Consider the following 19,520-nt stretch of genomic DNA (forward strand, 5'->3'; position numbering starts at 1 on the left):
GGAAAGTAAATTGGAGGTTTTTCCAGTAAGATCAAGGGTAGAGTAAGAATTTCTAGTAGCACCATTTCTCTTTAGTATAGTACTAGAAATACTAGCTGTAGCAATGATAAAAAAAAAAAAATTAAAGGAATAAGCACAAGCAAAGAATCAAAATCATCACCATTCGCAGATAGCTTATTAGAGTACCCTGGAGAATCAACAAAAAACTCATTGAAACAATCAGCAACTTCAGTATGTAAAAAGTAAACCCACAAAAATCATCAGCATATCTTCATATTACCAAAGAAATCCATCAGGAATAGAGAAATTGCATTGAAAATAACTATAGATAGCATAAAATAATTGGGAGTTTACCTGTCAAGACAGAGGAATTATATGAATCCAATTACAAAACTCTTAACTTAAAGACAAATCTAAATAATTGAGAAAATATTAATGCTAATAGATATGTAAGAAATATAATTGGGTTTTGACTCAATATGAGTTATAAAAGTGGTTGCCATTTATAAAATATTTTCCCCTAAGTCAAAATGACTGTTAGCAGCTTTTATTTACAATAAGGTAGAAAAAGTGAAAGTGGGAAATGTAGAAAAGAGACAGAACCTTGACAAGCCTACCAGCCCTAAGTGCTTCATCAAGTCCTGATTGTCCGGTAGTCTCCAGCAAGCCAATGAAGAATCCAAGGAAAGAGTCTCTCCACAAGCCAAGGAAGGGAATTCCCTCCAGACCAAGTTGGTCTCTTCTTATATTCCTTTTTCCATGTTATTTCCTGTCTCTCCCTCTATTCACAGAAACCAATAGCAGTCTTTCATTTTGCCTTATACTGTCCAGGGGAGCAGTGTTTGTGGGATCCACCTCTCCTTCTCTGAGGATGTAAACTTTATCAAAGGATTCACAAGTTTCTGATTGATTGAGTTAAAAGGGTGGAGCTCTCTAAGTACTTCATTGAGTTAAGATGAAGAAATGTCCATTCACAGATAGATTAAGTTAATATAATAGTAAATTTGATTTGGAAAAGCAAAAGGAATATCAAGTGAAATAATGGGGAGGAAGGAGTAGAGTAGGACTTCAGTTTACTCAAACTCAGCACACTTAAATTCAGGTATATATGATTGATAGTCAAAAAATAAAGGCAAAAAAACCATGTAAAATAAAAATTTTTAAGTATACTAAATCTACATTATTTTCTCAAATGACATACAAGTCTTGCAACAGTTTGCCTAGTCATGCTTCTTCTCTCTTTGAGAAACATGAGTATGAGGCATTACAATTTTTTGTTCCAAACATTAGTTCAGCATCAGTCTTTGTCCAGAGTTCTGACTTATAACTGGTCGTATTTGCACCAGAGCAGTGCTTCTCTTTATTTCATTAACAATATTTAGTGGTGAGTAATGGCCCCAAAGTACAAAAGTAGTGATGCTGGTAGCTCTGATAAGGCTAGGAAAAGTCATAAAGTGCCTAGCTATGTCTTATAAGAAATACTTGTAAAGTAACACGATTCACTATTGCTCATGATTTTCAACTTATGCTGAGGGCCTTGGAACATATTGGTCATGTAAAATAAGGACCTGCAGTATAGTTGATATTTTGAACCTACATTATCAGATTTCATGTTTATGCTTACTTAAATTTTTTTTTAAATCACATATTTAAAGTTGGAATGGGATATTAGATATTATCAAATCCAAACTCTTAACACACACACACACACACACACACACACACACACACACACACACACATTATGTTTCAGATGCCCTAGAAAAGTGACTTCTACAAAGTCATTTGTTCTTCTGCTTCTTTTAGTACATTATTCCAACCTAAAAGATACTTTTGAATCTCAATTCTATCATTCAGTATTTTAGTTATTCCTCCTCACATTGTATCAGTAACAGATACTATTTCCCTTACAAATGTGTAAAAAACATACATATGTCAAACATTAGTTGCAATAGTAGAATAGTGTGAATGAAATAAACTGTAATTATATATTATTTCATACATTTAGGAAGTTAAATTTTTTAATTATTAAATTATTAATGTCTTAAATTAAATATTAATGTCTGCATATTTTGTATATTTCTAGCCTACTGCTGGTGTTTTCTATAAAGAAGAGAATTATGTCATCATGACAACAGTAGATAAAGAAAGATATAAATGTATACTCCCTCTTGTAGCAAGTGGAGATGAGGTAAGTTCTGACATGTATTGATGGTAATGCAATACATACATTAAAGTTCTTCCTTGTGTAAGGGTTAAAATAGGGGTTTTGACAAAATAAGAGAGCAGCTTTTAATAAGTTAAGTTTTAATTAGATTATAATAGAGTTGTAAATTAATATTATCCCTTTAAGCCAAAGAAAAGAAAACTTCTAGCAGCTTTTAACAATTAACAATTTAGTTTCATTAAAATAGAGATAGTAAAAGAATATGGTAAAATGAATATAGGAAAGAGGTAGAGAAAGAAATTTCCTAATGTCTATACTAGTTATCCTATAACTATCTATAACTGCCTATAATTACTATCTAAAACTGCCTATATTTACCTATAACTGCCTGTAACTATCACTAATAACAAACACCCCATAAAGTTCCAACCCAGTCAAAACCAACCCAATCAGGTCTGTCAATGAAGACCAGCCACCTTCCAAAAAGTTCAGGGAAGGGGCGAAAAAACCTAACAGCCCAAGCCAAAAGCCAAAAAGCTCTCTTAAGGCTAAAGCCAAAAGCCCTCTCAGTAAGCTCAGACCTGCCTTTATATTCCAGCAACTAAATGCCAGCTACCAACTAATCAGCAACCCACACCACCAGCAACCAACTCCCAACTACCAGCTCACACCCAGCAGTCAACTTCCTGCAACTGACCCCCCTCACTGTCAGCAACTGACAGCCCCACCAACTGATGCTTGACCCTTTTATCACTTACTCCTACCTCCCTGTTTTTATGGTTCCTCTTTACTGTCTTTATGGTTTCTTCTCCTTTTCACTGTGGACTGGTTAATCCCTACACATCTCTGTGGTAAGAGAACCTCCAGGTCTCCCATTAAATTAAAAAAGGAATAAAGAATTATTTTTTATACTTGAAAGAATTAATGACCAATTATAAATACCAACTGAGTAACTAAACCCAGAAACAAAGCTTTCAAAATAAGATATAATATAGATGTATATTTGTTCATTTTTATATTAAAGATAAAAATAAATCTGACAGACTTTTTCTCATTTCTCTACTTTTGCTTGTTTTCACACACACATACTTCTCCCTTCTCCTTCCATCTTTAATACAGAAAACTTATAATTAGTAAAACCTCAATTTTTGCAGGAAGAAGAAAAGGACTATAAAGGCCCTACTCCAGATGAATTATTGGAACCACTGTTTAAACAAAGCAGTTGTTCGTACAGGGTATGTACTTTCCATTAATTTGACCTTTACTTCAGAATTTCAATAGATCTGTGATCTCATCAGTGTGGATATTAATTCCAATAATTAATTGCAACCCATCCACACCTTCTCATCCTGTCTTTTGCTTATCATGTCCTTCTATAAATCTTTCATAGAAAATATACTCAGTCGGTATTCTGGAGGCATTCCTTTCAGTCACTTAGCATCAGATGTATACATGGGCTGGACTTAGGCTTTCCATCTTTTAGCAATTGTTCTTGCTGTATGACTTAACCATCATCAAATTCTAGTCAGACATTTCTTAAATAATATACTTATACCAGATATGTCAAACTTGGTGTGGCAAAACTCTTTAGTGAGACCAAACTAAATTAAAAAGTAATTGGAAAATGTTTAACAAAATTTTTAAAAATGCAGCAAAGATAATATTAATTTGAAATTTTCTAAGTCAATATGCAGCTCTTTTACTATTTGAATTAAACCCACTACTTTACATCATTTCTTATGCCCAGATCCTTGTGTATAATAGTATGCTATTGGCTGTTTACACACTATATGTCTCTCTGTTTAACCTTATTTTACATATTAGAAAACAAATACTCAGCACCTAGTTAATCAAAAATAATTCTTTGTTTATTTCTACTTTAATATATGTTGTATTGCATTGTTAGAAAATGAGCTATGACTAAATAAGCAGACATTTAATAAATTACACAGGTAAGTTTAATCAGGAAGCATTTATTAATCACTCACTTTGTGCCAGGCACTGTGCTAAGTGCTAGGGATACAAAGAGAAGCGAAAGACAGCCCTTAAGGAAGTTACACTAATAGGAGAAAGGTCAGATAGGTGACTCAGTAGATAGAGAACTAGGCCAAGAGATAGGAGGACTTGTGTTCAAATAGACCTCAAAGACTCTGTAGCTGTGTGACCCTAAGCAAGTCATTGAACCCCAACTACCTAGCTTTTATGGCTCCTTTGCCTTAGAACAGATTATTAATATTGATTCTAAGACAGAAGGTAAGGGTTTTTTAAAAAAACTACTAATAGAAGAGACAACATGCAAGCAAATATATGCAATATATACAAAGCAAGCCATACACGATAAATAGGAAATAACTTTTAAAAGGGAAGGCACTATAATTAAGAGGGCTTAGGGAAGGCTTCCCATAGAAGGTGGAATTTTAGTTATGACTTAAAGGAAGCCAGAGATTCTGAAACTTTCAGAAACACACTTAAGTGCATAGTACCTGAAGTTTAAAATATTCCTACCTACTAACAGAACAAATATTTTGTTTATATCAAAGTATAAATTGCTTATAAGTGAATTACAAAGTTAAAAAAATTTATTTGATTTATTTCTTGAACATATTTAATATCTTCAAATTGGGTTTACCCTTGCATATTGTTTCACTTCTTGAGGTAATTTATTCCTTAAGAAGTAAATGCTTTTTGATGTATTTTTAATTGCCGAGAAATTATTTCTGAACTAGGTGACTATGCCAGATCCCTGAAGAATCAAACTATCTGCTAGTTAATCCCTTTTCCCACAAAAATTCAGTTATGATTAATTCGTGGTTTTAAAAAACCTCTACTTCAATTCAAGAGAAGAGATTTCTCATATTTTTCCAAGACACTTAACTTTCATTTAACGATCTGATTAGCTAGGCATTTGATCAATTCCTCAATATCAAATTAGAATTTAAAAAATTTCAGTTTTCATGTATTTAAAAATGTGTTGAATTTTTTTTTAAAGATTGAGTCTTATTGGACTTATGAAGTGTGTCATGGAAAACACATTCGGCAGTACCATGAAGAAAAAGAAACTGGTCAGGTATGTTTTTCTTAAAGCATGACCAAAAACTTTATTACAGTTTCATATTGAAATTTGAACTTCAGTGGCACTGTTTTGAGCCTCTCAACAACAAATAATATTTTATATTGTCATAATTTCTTTGTACTATATCCACCTTCTTGGTTATGAGTAATTTGAGTGTTGAAACTATATCTTGCCCTTTTCCAAACCTTGTCTCAGCTAATGCCAAAAATCTGCAGTAGGTACAATAATAAATATTTATCAAATGAAATTGAATGAGAGTAAGAATTTTGCTTTATTTTAAAAGTAATTATATCTAGCAAAGTTAACAATTCCATAAAATATTTATTAACTACCAAAGCTCTATTCACAAAGATTAAAAAATCACAGCGTCCCTACCCTTAAGAAACCTTTATTTTTTTGTAGACTTGTATTGTACAAGACTAATGGTGACAAAGATAATTGCAAAAAAAAGTGCTTTAAGAAAATTTGAGAAAGAAGAAAATGCTTTTTTTTGCTAGACGATCAAGAAAGGCTTTCTAAGCCTTCACAACTAAACAAAGAAATTGCCAACCATGACACGAGAGGGCCTTTTTTTTTTTTAAACCCTTACCTTCCATCTTGGAGTCAATACTGTGTATTGACTCTAGGCCCGGCTCTCAATCCACTGAGCTACCCAGTTGTCCCTAAGAAGGCCATTTTTGAAGCATGCCACCTACCTAACAGAGAGGTAGTGATAGACTTAAGATATAGACTCAAACATATATTATGGGTTTTGACCAGTGGGAATTTATTTTGCTTGACTATACATATTTGTTACAAGAATTTTTTGCTTTTGTTGGTTTTTTTGTTTTGTTTTGTTTTGTTTTGTTTTTCAGTTTGAGGGTCAGGGATACAGGAAGTGGATGACCTGGGATAAAGTTTCCCTTGTTCTACCCACAAAATAAGAATAGAAAGAAGGAATCACAGATAAACAGGACAGATTTGAAAGTTACAGTTTAATTTATTATATTCTTAAAAAGAAAAGCAGGAAATAGCTAAAAAGCATATATAGAAAAATTATTTTTAGCAGAGATTCTCAGAATTTAGAGTTAGAAGGAACCTATGACCTTCTGATCCAGCACCTACCTGGAAAAGAATCTCTACTACAATACACTTAACACCACCAAACCTTAACTGAAGACCTCCAAAAAGGCAAAATCCTCTGCTTCATAAGGTAGCCCATTTCACTTTTGCACAGGTCTAATTGTTAGATTTTCCTGATATCAAGTCTTAATATGCCTCTTAAGAATTTTAATCTCTTGGGGGCAGCTGGGTGGTTCAGTGGATTGAGGGCCAGGTCTAGAGATGGGAGATTCTAGGTTCAAATCTGGCCTCAGACACTTCCTAGCTGTGTGATCCTGGACAAGTCATTTAACCCCCATTGCCTAGCCCTTACCACTCTTCTGCCTTTGAACCAATACACAGTATTGATTCTAAGATGGAAGGTTAAGGTTTTTTTGTTTTAAATAATTTTATTCTCTTGCTCCCAGTTCTTCACTCTAGAACCAAACAAAATAGCTTTTAACTCTTATGCATTGACTTAAGAGTAGAAGTAGAAAAATCAAATAATAGAGGTGGCCAGGATTGAAGACAGTCAGGCTGTGAATAGCCAAAGGGGTTTCAAAGACAGAGAGCAATGTCTTGTTGAATTAACTACAAAGACTTTTTTTCCTTTTTATTTTATTTCCAAATACAGAAAATAAACATTCAGGAGTACTTTCTTGGGAACAAGATAAAAAAGAATACAATGGGTGAAACAGGTTTGTCATTGCATGATAATTTAATAGTAAGAATGGAATTTATCTTAAAGTATGTTTAAATAGTGATTATTTCCAAGATGTTCTCAGACACTCTAAATTTTTTAAACAGCAAAACTCTAAATGATTAGAAATTATTTCTTAGATTCTTTTCTTTTGCTACTCTTTGTATCTTTGGTATCTTTGGTAAATAATAATGTTTTCTTCCTCCTTTACCTGTTTTTCTTAAGGAGCTACATATGGAAATTTGCATGTATATACACATATACAAAGATTCTGAAGGCAACTTGTGAACATTTCACTAAGTTCCCTAGTGAATATTATATTCAGAAAAACCTAGACCGTTTCAAAAGAACATTTTTTAGTCTTAGTCTGAATAGGTGATGAAAGAGACCATTTTTCCATATGAAAATAAAGATAAAAATCTTATATGACAATTTTTTTAATGCAAAATTTTTTTCAAGGAAGTGAACTTAAAATGTATTATATGTTGACCAATAAAAGTAAAACTCTTATGCCTATGTCCAATATCTAATTTTTCTTTCAGAAATATGTTAATGGAAGCTTTCAAGGAAGTTTAGAAGAAACCATTTTTCCAAATTTTGAGTTTCTAAATTACTTTAAAACTTTGTGTCTTTTATAACTGCATTATCAATTACTTCACTTACTTCGTTCTTATATTACTCCATAGAAAAAGAAGAAAAGGAAAAGGAAATATTCAAAGAGAATTCAAAGGAGGCAAGTGAAAAATACAAGTTTCATTCTTGCTACTTACTGACATGACAGTGAGGCCACTGAACTAAGGATTTGATTGACTCTATATTTCTATGACTGAGCAATATTTGTTTAGATTAGGGCAGTATCTTCAATGACTGTTACTAGAACATTGTAAACCATTGGTTTTATATCTTCATAATGAAGTTATTGTTGTTTTTCTTTGCTTCTTTTAAAAAAGCTACCTACTAGCATAATCTCATTCGTTTTTTAAAATTCTATAATACAAGCCAACTAAAGTTGAATTTAGGAAGTCTCTTGTTAGCATTGTCAGTTCTTTACTGTGTTTTGAATCTGTTAAAAGAATATTACAGGGGGCAGCTGGGTAGCTCAGTGGATTGAGAGCCAGGCCTAGAGACGGGAGGTCCTAGGTTCAAATCTGGCCTCAGACACTTCCCAGCTGTGTGACCCTGGGCAAGTCACTTGACCCTCATTGCCTACCCTTACCACTCTTCTGCCTTGGAGCCAATACACGGTATTGACTCCAAGACGGAAGGTATGGGTTTTTAAAAAAAAAAGAATATTACAAACAACTTAAATTAATGCAATCTTTTCTTTTTAATTCCCCTAAGAATCAAATCATTTATACTCCTTGATACTGTCTCCTACATATGACAGACTTTTAAATTATAGGTCACCTAGTAACTACCAAGTTACTTGTGATTTAACAAATCAGCCTGAAGTGCCCATTTCCAGCCTTGAAGAGATGGTCCAATATCATGCAATGTGCCTTAATGTTTACCATGGGATTCCAGAGTTTTTCCCTGATATTTCAGCTCTATAAGTGACCATTGCAAATAATTTACCAAAAATGATGTTTTTGCCCTAAATGTTGACTGACCTTCCTTTTAACCCTTTAAATACTGGCTTGGAAAAAGAATATTTGGAGGGGAGTGCCAGTCTTCAAATGTGGGTTCAGGCAAATGAATTTCCTAGAGTTTGAATATTTTAAGACTGTCAATTTATCATTTTATTCATTTATTATGAATTAATATCATAAAAGAAAATAGAAAAAAGATTAATGGTGTGAAATTATTTACTTTAGTGGAAATTTTGTCTTGGGAACAATTTCTTCTGCTAAGATTTTTGCATTTAACCAAATTAGAAGCAGAAAGTAAGAAAAAAATGGGCTACTAGAAGCATGATCACTATTAGCAATGAGAAATGATAAATAGCTGACAACCTGCTATCCAGGACAAAAATAAAATCTAAAATGGATACAGAAAAAGAACCACATGGCCAGTTATGGTGACAAGCAGGCTAATAAGTCTCAAAAACCTATCAGGGCTTACATGTATTGTTGGAAGTAGGACAAGAGATGTTTAGTCCAAATCTTTGAGATCATCAAGTGTAAAAAACTCTCAATACAAAAACTCCTTCCTCCAGTGTAGTTCTACACATCGGTCATATCTTACTGAGTTTCACAGTGAAATGAAGTTATTTTACTCCTGAAGTGGTAAAGCAGGTATATTTACTACCTACAAAGATGGCCTTCTATTCACTAAGTGATAATAATTGATGTTCATGGGATAAACTTGAGGAATAGGGGAAAATATTAAATTTAGGTTTATTATATTTTCTTTTTTTAAGGCCAAAAATTATATTTTAGAAGTTTAGAAAGATTTCTGTCTTGAAGAGGCAAATTTCACTTAATGTAAAATGGAAATATAGTAATAATTACACAGAGCATTACAAAAAATTTTATCCCCATTTTAAATATGAGGAAATCTTATGGGAGGACAGAGGCAAGAGTTGCACAAAATGGTCTGGAATCTGCATCATTGATAGTTAATTCCAAGTCAATGAGATAATACGTCCATAAGTAGTAAATACTTTAAAATATGAATTTTCCAGGGAGGAGGGAATTAGGAGGGGTATGGAGCCAAGATGGCAGAGTAAAAGCAGCAACCCAGCCAAACTCTCCCAACACTCTCCTCCAAACAACTTTAAAATAACACTTAAGAGTCAAAATTTGGAGAAGCAGAGCCAACAAAAGGTCAGGGGGAGATATGTTTTCAGCCTAAGACAACTTAGCAGGTTGATAAATGAAGTCTGTGATATCAGAGGAGGGACCAGCCTCAAAGAGATCCGAGAATGAAAACTCCCAGAAATATTATAGCCAACTTCCAGAGTTTCCAAGTCAAGTAGAAAATATTGCAGGCAGCTAGAAGGGCACAATTTTTATTACATAAGATTTAACAGCTTCCACATTAAAGGAATGGAGGGCTTGAAATATGATCTTCCAGAAGGTAAAGGAAGCTAGGATTACAACCAAGAATAATTACCCAACAAAACCAAGTATTATGCTTCGGTGGGGGGAGAGGTGGAGGGAATGATATTTCTGATGAAAAGACCAGAACTAAATAGAAAATTTGACTTTCACATATAAGACTCAAGAGAAACATAAAAAGGCAAACAAGAAAGAAATCATGAGGAATTAAATAAGATTAAACTGTTTACATTCCTACATGATACTTATAACTCCTAAGAATTTGATCATTATTAGGGGAGTTGGAATATACCTAGGCAGAGGGCATAAGTATGAGTTAATTATTGTTGTGAGGAAGATTAGATTAGGTAGTGATTAGGAATTAAGTTGTACATAGCAGGAAGGAGCTTGAGCTGGGAATTCCAGGTTGGAATGAAGGAGCAGGAAGAAGTGTCTTGGCTCTGAGAAGGGACTTAATTCCTAATCAATAGCTAATCTAATCTTCCTCACAATATTATGATAGGATGAACTCAAAAAAAAAAAAAAAAGGGAGTGAGAAAAAGATGCACTGGGAGATGGGGAAAAGGAGAGGATGAACACACCCATAAAATGGAACCAGATAGAATGGATTAGAATCCATCAATATGTTTACAAAAGACAGGAAACAGAAAGACATATCTAGTTAAAGTAAGGGACTGGAGTTGAATATTATAGATCAGCTGAAGTAAAAAAAGGCAAAAAAAAAAATGCTCTAAATCACTATTGATTAAAGAAATGCAAATTAAACCAACTCTGAGGTATCACCTCACACCTATCAGAAATAACAAATCCTGGAAAAGTATGTGGAAAAATAGGTACAGTAATGAGTTGTTGGTGCAGTTGTTAACTGGTCTAATCATTCTAGAGAACAATTTGGAACTATGCCCAAAGGGTTATAAAACTGCATACCCTTTGACACAGCAATATTAATAATAAGTAATGATATTAAATAATAATAATTAAATAATTAAGCCTGAATCCCAAAAAGATCAAAGAAAAGGTAAAAAGACTATATGTCCAAAAATATTTATTGCAGCTTTTTTTGTTGTGGCAAAGAATTGGACATTAAGGTGATACCCATCATTTGGGCAATCATTGAGCAAGCTGTGGTAAATGATTACAATGTTATGTGCTAGAACAGTGATGGGCAAACTATTCCCCCGAGGGCCAGATCCAGGCTGGCCCCCACATCCAAATGTAGTGATTAGGGAATTGCTTAAGGCAGTGATGGGGAAACTATGGCCTGTATCTGGCCCTCAGGGAATAGTTTGCCCATCACTGTGCTAGAAAAATGCTCTCCACCTCCAGAGAAAGCCACTGAACTCTAAATACAAATTGAAATATAATTTTCTTACTTTTTTCCTTGATTTTTGCAACATGGCTAATGTAAAAGAATATTTTGTAGTATTTCACATGCATAATTGATATATTGCTTACCTTCTCAGAGTATTGGAAAGGAGCTTGAGGGAAAGAAAATTTGGGACTCAGAATTTTTTTAGGGTCACAAATAATTTCTTAAAAAGATAAATTGAGTACTTTCAAGTTTAGTCGGCTTATATGATCCCAAAACTAACTCAATAAAAAACACAATTGGTAAGATTCAGAGCTAGGACTTAAACCTTGGTCATAGATTCCAATCTGTCTACTACATGTCATAATACTTCTAATAAAAAATATATTCATATATGTGAGCTTACATTCATTTTTACAACTCTACCATTGGAATTGTACAGAATGCCTGATAAGGAAACTCCCTGTAACAATTCAGATAAAAAACTATTATGAAATTAAAAATCTTAAAGAGTTGCCTGGGACACTGAGTAAAATTATATGACCATGGTCTCATGGCCAGTTTATTTCTGAGGCAGTACTTGAATCTAAGTTATCCTTCCTTCAAGGTCAGCCTACTCTATCCACTATATGGTAATTACCTTTCAAAAAAAAAAAGATATGTACTTTTATTGTATAATAAGTGCTTTTAGAATACAGAACTTTTCATGATATATATATATATGTATGTGTATATATATATATATATATAGAGAGAGAGAGAGAGAGAGAGGGAGAGACAGAGACAGAGACAGAGACAGAGACACTATAAAAATGAAAACAGGACTATAAATGAATTTGCTAGTTTTTCTCTTTCATGAACAATGACCTTTATTTAGTAAATACTTCATGTATATTAAGCATTTTCATATACTCTGTGTATGTATGTGTATAGGATTTTTGTTGGGGCAGGGATTTAGAAAATAATCAGAATGATTGAGCACACTATATAGCTTTAAAAACAGACTTATTTCAGAATTATTTATCATTATTATTAAGATGATTTCATTATTCTATATAAAACTTGCTTTGGCAATTTGTATACTTGGCCAGATAAGAAATATCTTTTGTGGTGGGTTTTTTCTTTTATTTTTAAGATTCCCACTAAAAATATTGAAGGTCAGATGACTCCCTACTATCCTGTGTGGATGGGAAATGGTACCCCTTGTAGCTTGAGACAGAACCTCCCCAGATCAAGTATTGTGATGTACATCTGTCATCCTGAAGCAAAACATGAAATTCTTTCAGTAGCTGAAGTTACTACTTGTGAATATGAAGTTGTCATATTGACACCTCTGCTGTGCAATCATCCTAAATATAGGTAAGGTATTTAGAGTTAATAGCATCATCTCCATCAATCCTAAATATTTACTCAGCCCTTTGTACATAATGGCTTATATCCTTCTTGTTGTTTGGATAGGTTCAGATCTTCCCCAGTGAATGACATATTTTGCCAATCACTCCCAGGGTCACCCTTTAAGCCTCACAATCTGGTACAGTTGGAGCAGCAACAAGAAGTAATGAAGATCCCTTTTAGAAGAATTAAAGAGGTATAAAAATGTTTCTTAGCATTAATGCTATTTTTATTCATTGATTTGTAGTATTGTCTTAATATGGCCATTATCTCTAAAAGTCGCTCTCTTTTATGACCTAAACTATATTACTTTTGAATAAAAAAATTTAAGTTTTTTTCCTTATTTCAACTCTCCTTTTAAATTTCATTCATTTCTATCTTCCTTTTACTACTACCTGGCTTCAAGGTATTTTGAATTTTGTAAACCTCTTATTCAGTTCAGTTCCTTTAAAGTTCCACTTTTAGCTTCAGATACAAGCCATACTTTTCCCATGCTTCCTGATCCTTAAGGCACTTAAATGGACTTTAACAAGTCATTAAAATATCATTTCATCGTGCCACAATAACATATTTATTTGCTTTTTGAAAGAAAATATGGGCAACTGTTTCTTTATTCAGTGACCAACAACATCACTCTGGAAGGAGGAAAAATGATTTAAAATATTATATTAAGAGTTTCCATTCCAAATGAAATCCTGGCCTAATATTTGTAGTATTAGAGTATTAGACTTAGTTTGAAAAATTCTTATATTTGAAGCCCAGCTTTGCTACTTCTTTGTGACCTTGGGCCCATCCCCCTGCAATTTAGTTTTCTTATCTATAAAATTAGGAGATAGAATTAGATATCTTCCACATCCTGTGATCTATTGTTATAAATGTTATTGACATACCTATAGTTAACTTTAATTAAGATGCTGGGCAAAATCCAAATTTCTTGTATTTTCTTTTCTTTCCTTTTCTTTTAAACCCTTACCTTCTTTTGGAATCAATATTGATTCCAAGGCAGAAGAGTGCTATGGGCTAGAGAATGGGGGTTAAGTGACTTGCCCAGGATCACACAGCTAAGAAGTGTCTGAGGTCAGATTTGAACCTAAGACCTATCTCTAGGCCTGGCTTTCAATCCACTGAGCCACCTAGCTGCCCCCTCTTGTATTTTCTTCAAGGAAACAGCAGCATAATTTTAATTGATGATATACATTTCCCATTTCAGGAATGAATGAAATTGGAATGAATGAATGAAGAAAATGAAGTTGGAAATGTGGGATCTAATGTTTTAAAAATATTTTTCCTAGCATTTATAACATTTCACAAATCTTAAATATGCATATTTCTTTAATAATAGGCTAGGTTCTGTGGTAAAAACTGATTTGAATTGCTGGAAGTTTCTAGTTTTAATATGTAAACTTCAGTTTGAGCTTCAAGATTTAACATACATAATTAAAATTCATGTTTCCTTGCTCCCCCACATGCCACTAATTTTTCTTCTCTTCCCTTCAAAAAAAATAAGAATATTTTATGTTCTCTGAGTTTTTTATGTGCTACCTAATTATATACAATGCATTCATTTAGTAGTAACAAAATTGTCTTGACACTTAGGGTTATGAAAGTGAAAACATTATTATAGAAATATGAGCTTACTTCTCTTATTAGACTGAAAATTTATCTTCTTTCCCAAAGGAGCAATAATAACCCATGTTCATGTTCTATAAAGCACAAATCATAGACATGATCAGATCCATACATAAGGAAGATTAATATGGCAATGTGAGCAGTGAGCCAAGGAAAGAGAATCTTGAGTACAGAAGACCAATTAGGAGGCATACTAATATTCTGAGTAGGTGATAATGAGAGACTTGCTGAATTAGTGATAGTAAAAATTAAAATTCAATTTCAATAAACATTTATTAAATGCCTACTGTGTGCCAAACACTATACTAAAGAAAATCTCTGCTCTCAAGTAGCTTACAATCTTATGGTGAAAAACAACACAGAAAAGGAAGCAGGAAAGCAGAGTGGTTGGAAACATTTCCATCAGGCAGTACCTTGCTTGCACTGGAGCTTCATATTCTGTGGAGCTCAAACAAAGCAGAGCTATAGATGGAAAGTGGAGAGTAGATTCTAAAAAGATTTTTGAAGCCAAATCACCTTAACAGTTTGATTTCTACTTTTTCTTTTCATGTGGCTCTCTTTTCTCACTATTTTCCATTTGCCTCCATCTCCTCTTCTTAAACTGTTCTTCAGAGAGGCAGTTATCATTGGCAATATAGAGAAATAAATAGATAATAAGACCATGAGATCATAGAACTGGATGGGACATTAAAGGCCAACTCCCTCATTTTATAGATAAGAAGATTGAGACCCAGAGGGTTAGATCACTTAACTGAGGTTACATGGGGAGAATGTGGCAGAGGCAGGATATCAATCCAAGTAATCTGATTTTCTTCTCTCTGTGCAATGATAGTTCTTTTAAGAGTATATTTGAATACGCATTCTTCTTTATATAAAAAGAAAGCAATACTAAAAGACATGAGACTTGAAATCAGTGCAGTGACTAGCCTTGACCCAGTAGGACTAACGGTGGCATAGATGTTCTTCCTCCAAAAAGAGAGGTGGTGGATCTCTGGCGTAGAAATAGACAGTACATTGCCAGATATGATCAGTGTGTCAAGTTGATTTTATTTAACAATACTAATTTGTTCCAAGAGAGAATTCTTTGAGGACCCAAGGTTATTGGGAAATAACAGCAATTGCTGGTTAGAGAAGTAGTATGAGACATTAGTATAACATTTAAAGTGTACATTTGAAGCCCTTAAAGATTCATGTGCTCAATTTCAGGAAGAAATGCATTCTGCTAAAGAAGACAAATTTACCTCCGTCCCAAAACCAGTTGCTCTTGGCACTCATCAACTACTCACTGTTGGAACAACACACATCTCCAAACTGACTGATGACCAACTTATAAAGGAATTTCTTAGTGGCTCTTATTGTTTTCATGGGGTGAGAAATGAATAGTGACTTGATAATTATAAATTGACAATATTAAAAATTGAAGGATATGCTTGTCTTTTTAAGAAACAATTTCCTTTCTTTCTTTTTTTAAATCTTTACCTTCTGTCTTAGAATCAGTACTGTGTGCTGGTTCCAAAGCAGAAGAGTGGTAAGGGCTAGGGAATGTGTGTTAAGTAGATTACCCAGCTCACTCAGCTAGGAAGTGCCTAAAGCCAAATTTGAACCTAGGACTTCCTGTCTAGGCCTGGCTTTCAATCTACTGAGCCACCTTGCACAATTTTCATGGAAACTGTCCAACCAGAATTTCTCAAATTTAAATTAGCTAATGATCACAGAATAACGTGAATGTGTTATGCATGTTCTAATTCTTATCTTAAGCAAAAATCAGTTACTTTGAAAAATTATATATAAACTAGAGCAACTCCCATAGTTGATACAAATCACAGGGGGTTTTTTGTCTTAATTTAAATAGAAAAACTGATGTCTAGCTTCAAGCTTATAAAAGATAAAGAAGCAAGTATTTAGGTCGAAGGTCTTTTTTAATTTTCCTGAAATATTCTACTTCATCACCTAAATTAGTTTGTACTTAATTTTTGAATAGCAGCTTCATTTTCTGTATTCCTACTGACACCGTGGTAAAAAAAAAAAACAAGAAAAATGGGGAAATACATTCTGGTTTAAAATTATTAATATTTCCATTTTGAACTATATTTTCCTTGTCCCTTATATCATCCCTTATATCATCACCATAATCAAAAAATATCTGTTTAACATCTCTTCTGCAGTATAAGTAGAATTGATTTCACTATATTTCTCACCTGTACTGAAAAACCCCTGAAATTATCACTAACATTTTCTTTTTTACTATTCTTAGGGTGTAGGTTGGTGGAAATATGAATTTTGTTATGGTAAACATGTACATCAGTACCATGAGGTATGGAATAATATTTATGTTATTATACTATTCAATAAATTATATTTGTGAAATAGTTAATATGACTCCAAAAAACTGGTTATATCATCTCTTTAAAGTCTAAAAGATGAAGGATTGCCTATTACTTTGGAGACAATCACTTTAAAAGAAGACAATCACCTTTGCTCTTAGGATCATTTGTTACTGTGAGCCTCTAAGAATCATTTTGTGTATAAGGAATGAAATTTGTTATCCTACTGTCTAATACAACCTGTTATGGTATGGGTATAAGATAATTTCTTATGATATTGTAATAGATAAAAATGATCAACTTTTAGCTAGAGGACTTAGGTCTTGCTTCTTATTAGCTATGAGGCAAGGGGAAGATACCTAATTTATCTGAGCCTCGGTTTGCTTACAACAAAATAGAGATGATAATCTTTGGCATACAGTATAGGAGCATCTCGGTAACACAATAGATAGTGTCCTGGGCCTGGAGACAGGAAGACCTGAGTTCAAATCCAGTCTCAGACATTTCTTATATGACCCTGGGAAAGTCACTTAACATGTGTCTCATTTCTGCATCTGTAAAATAGGGATAATAGCACCTACTTCCCAGGATTGTTATAAAGATCAAATGAGATAATAATTGTCAGACACTTAGTATAGGACCTGGCACATACAGTAAGTGTGTACAACTGTTAGCTATTATAGCTAGCTTATAAGTGTTGTTCTGAAGTCCAAAAAAAGATAATATTTATAAAGCTTTTTGCAAACCTTAAAGTGTCAGGTATTATAATTATTATTTCCTGATAAAGTCCTAACATTTAGATTTGTGATAGGTCATACAAAATTTTTATGGCGTGATTAGTGTTTTATTTAATACACATTATAAAAATTAAATAACAGATGAAATAGGAAACTGATATGTGAACAAATATGTGAACAAATTATGTATATAAAAAATAATAAATCTGAGTTAAACTAAAGCAGTTACTCTGAAAATAGATCTATTATATCCTACAAGTTATGAAAAGAATAATTATAATTAAGCTATAGTTAAATATTTATAAAATATTATAGTTACTAATACTTTTACAAAATAACCTCATTTTTAAAAAATGAGAAAAAGTTCTCAAATTAGTCATTATTCCTTCTTTTCCTTCAATTTAATAATCATTCATTAAACACCCAACTTTGTGCCAAGTACTTTTTTAAGCATTAGGAATACAATGACAAAAAACAACAACAATCACTGGTCTCAAAAATCTTGCATTATATTGCATCATAGAATAAAACATTGAAATATTGGTTAATTGATAGAATATTTACTAAGTGTTTATATTGTGCAAGAACAAAGAAGACCAACTTAGAGTAAAGGAAGAAAAATAAATGCATAAGGAGGATAGAAAGATAAGTTTGGAGCCAGGCTCTAAAGGGCTTTAAAAGCCAAACTAAAGATTTATAATTTTATTCTATAGACCAGTGATTGGCAAACTTTTTAAAGAGGGGGCCAAAGGAAAGGAAATGCTCATCTGTCAGTCTGTTTCTAAGGCAACTCTTTTTAAGTTTCATTGTATTATATCCTACTCGTTATATTTGTCAGATTAGGAATAATGTCACTTGGCCGGATAGAACATTTCAGGGGGCTGCATCTGGCCCACAGGCCATAGTTTGCCCATCACTGCTATAGACAATAGGGAGCCACTAGAATTTGAGTAGGGGCCTAAGAAATAAATATTCATAGAAAATATAGTTCTGAATTCAAAATCTTTTAGGTAGCAACTTTTTATGTTCCACTTTTTATGTTTTGTAGCATTTTCCTTTTTGGAACTTTTGTAGTAATAATAAGATAAAAAGAGATCACATTTTAATTAATGAGGGAAAATGTGGTATGGAGAGAAAATGCTTTTCTGATTATATTAAAATAAATTTTATACATAAAGAGTATTCTTCCTATCTAGGCGAAGTGTTTTAAAATCTAAGAAATTCTAGAAGAATTCCCCTATTCAAACAGAAGTGGGATTGATACAGATAGGATAAGAAAGAAAAGGAAAGAAAGAAAGAGAGCCTATAAATGAGAGGTCCTAGGTTCAAGTCTGTTCTGAGACACTTCATATCTGTGTGACCCCTGGCAAGTCACTTAACCCCTATTGCCTAGCCCTTACTGCTCTTCAGCCTTGGAACCAACTTGGTGTCAATTCTAAGACAGAAGAAAAAGGTATTAGGGGTTTTTTTTAAGCAAAAAGGAAAGAGGGAGGAAGAGAAATTGAGCCATCTATTTAAAAAAAACAAAAAACATAGAACAAAGGCCAGAAAGAAACTTAGACAAGTAAGATAGCTTTGAGAGCTACAGGCTAAATTTATTATATGCTTTCTAAGAAAAGCAAGGTATACACTCATGTACAGTCCTCTTTTTTATGTTCCATGTATATGAAAATGTCCTTTTTATTTTATTTGATATTAGATTCAGAAATTTTTTTAAGGAATTAAAAGAAGACACCTACCCTTTATCCCCTTAATTTTAGAAAAGACAATATTTAAACCGTCCCAGACAAATAAGGCATTCTTTAACCTGGTACTTTTTATTAAATTATCCATTAAATCAGCAAAGATGTACTTATTAAAGTATTAAAATAGTACAAATCAGTGTGTTCTTAAGTAGTTAAAAAGGAATGTAGACAGTAAATAATAGAGAAGTTAGAGAATGGAACATGGAAGTGGCCTGAATCAATTAGGGAAGGTATTACAGAGGAGATGGGCCTGGAACTGAAATGTCAAGGATAGATAGAATTTGGATAAGTAGACTGTTGGACAAAGAATATTCAGAGAGAGAAGAACAAAGTTTTAGCAAAATAATGACATTGTAAATGGGTGT

The 19,520-nt window shown here is 33.0% G+C and overlaps 1 protein-coding gene across 3 annotated transcripts in view; it reads left to right on the forward strand.

Annotated features, from left to right (window-relative positions):
- The window catches only part of ERLEC1 (endoplasmic reticulum lectin 1), a 39,853-nt gene that overhangs the window by 5,682 nt on the left and 14,651 nt on the right, over positions 1-19,520 (forward strand). For 2 of the 3 annotated variants that reach the window (XM_044663328.1, XM_044663329.1), the window contains exons 2-10: positions 2,087-2,191; positions 3,322-3,402; positions 5,157-5,234; positions 6,955-7,018; positions 7,707-7,753; positions 12,464-12,687; positions 12,787-12,916; positions 15,556-15,717; positions 16,604-16,663. In XM_044663328.1, the coding sequence (XP_044519263.1) occupies positions 2,087-2,191; positions 3,322-3,402; positions 5,157-5,234; positions 6,955-7,018; positions 7,707-7,753; positions 12,464-12,687; positions 12,787-12,916; positions 15,556-15,717; positions 16,604-16,663 (951 nt within the window). The remainder of the gene's footprint in view (positions 1-2,086; positions 2,192-3,321; positions 3,403-5,156; positions 5,235-6,954; positions 7,019-7,706; positions 7,754-12,463; positions 12,688-12,786; positions 12,917-15,555; positions 15,718-16,603; positions 16,664-19,520) is intronic. The other variant, XM_044663331.1, reaches the window with a different exon arrangement.

Source organism: Gracilinanus agilis, chromosome 2 (genome assembly GCF_016433145.1).
Source record: "Gracilinanus agilis isolate LMUSP501 chromosome 2, AgileGrace, whole genome shotgun sequence".
Taxonomy (NCBI): Eukaryota; Metazoa; Chordata; class Mammalia; order Didelphimorphia; family Didelphidae; genus Gracilinanus; species Gracilinanus agilis.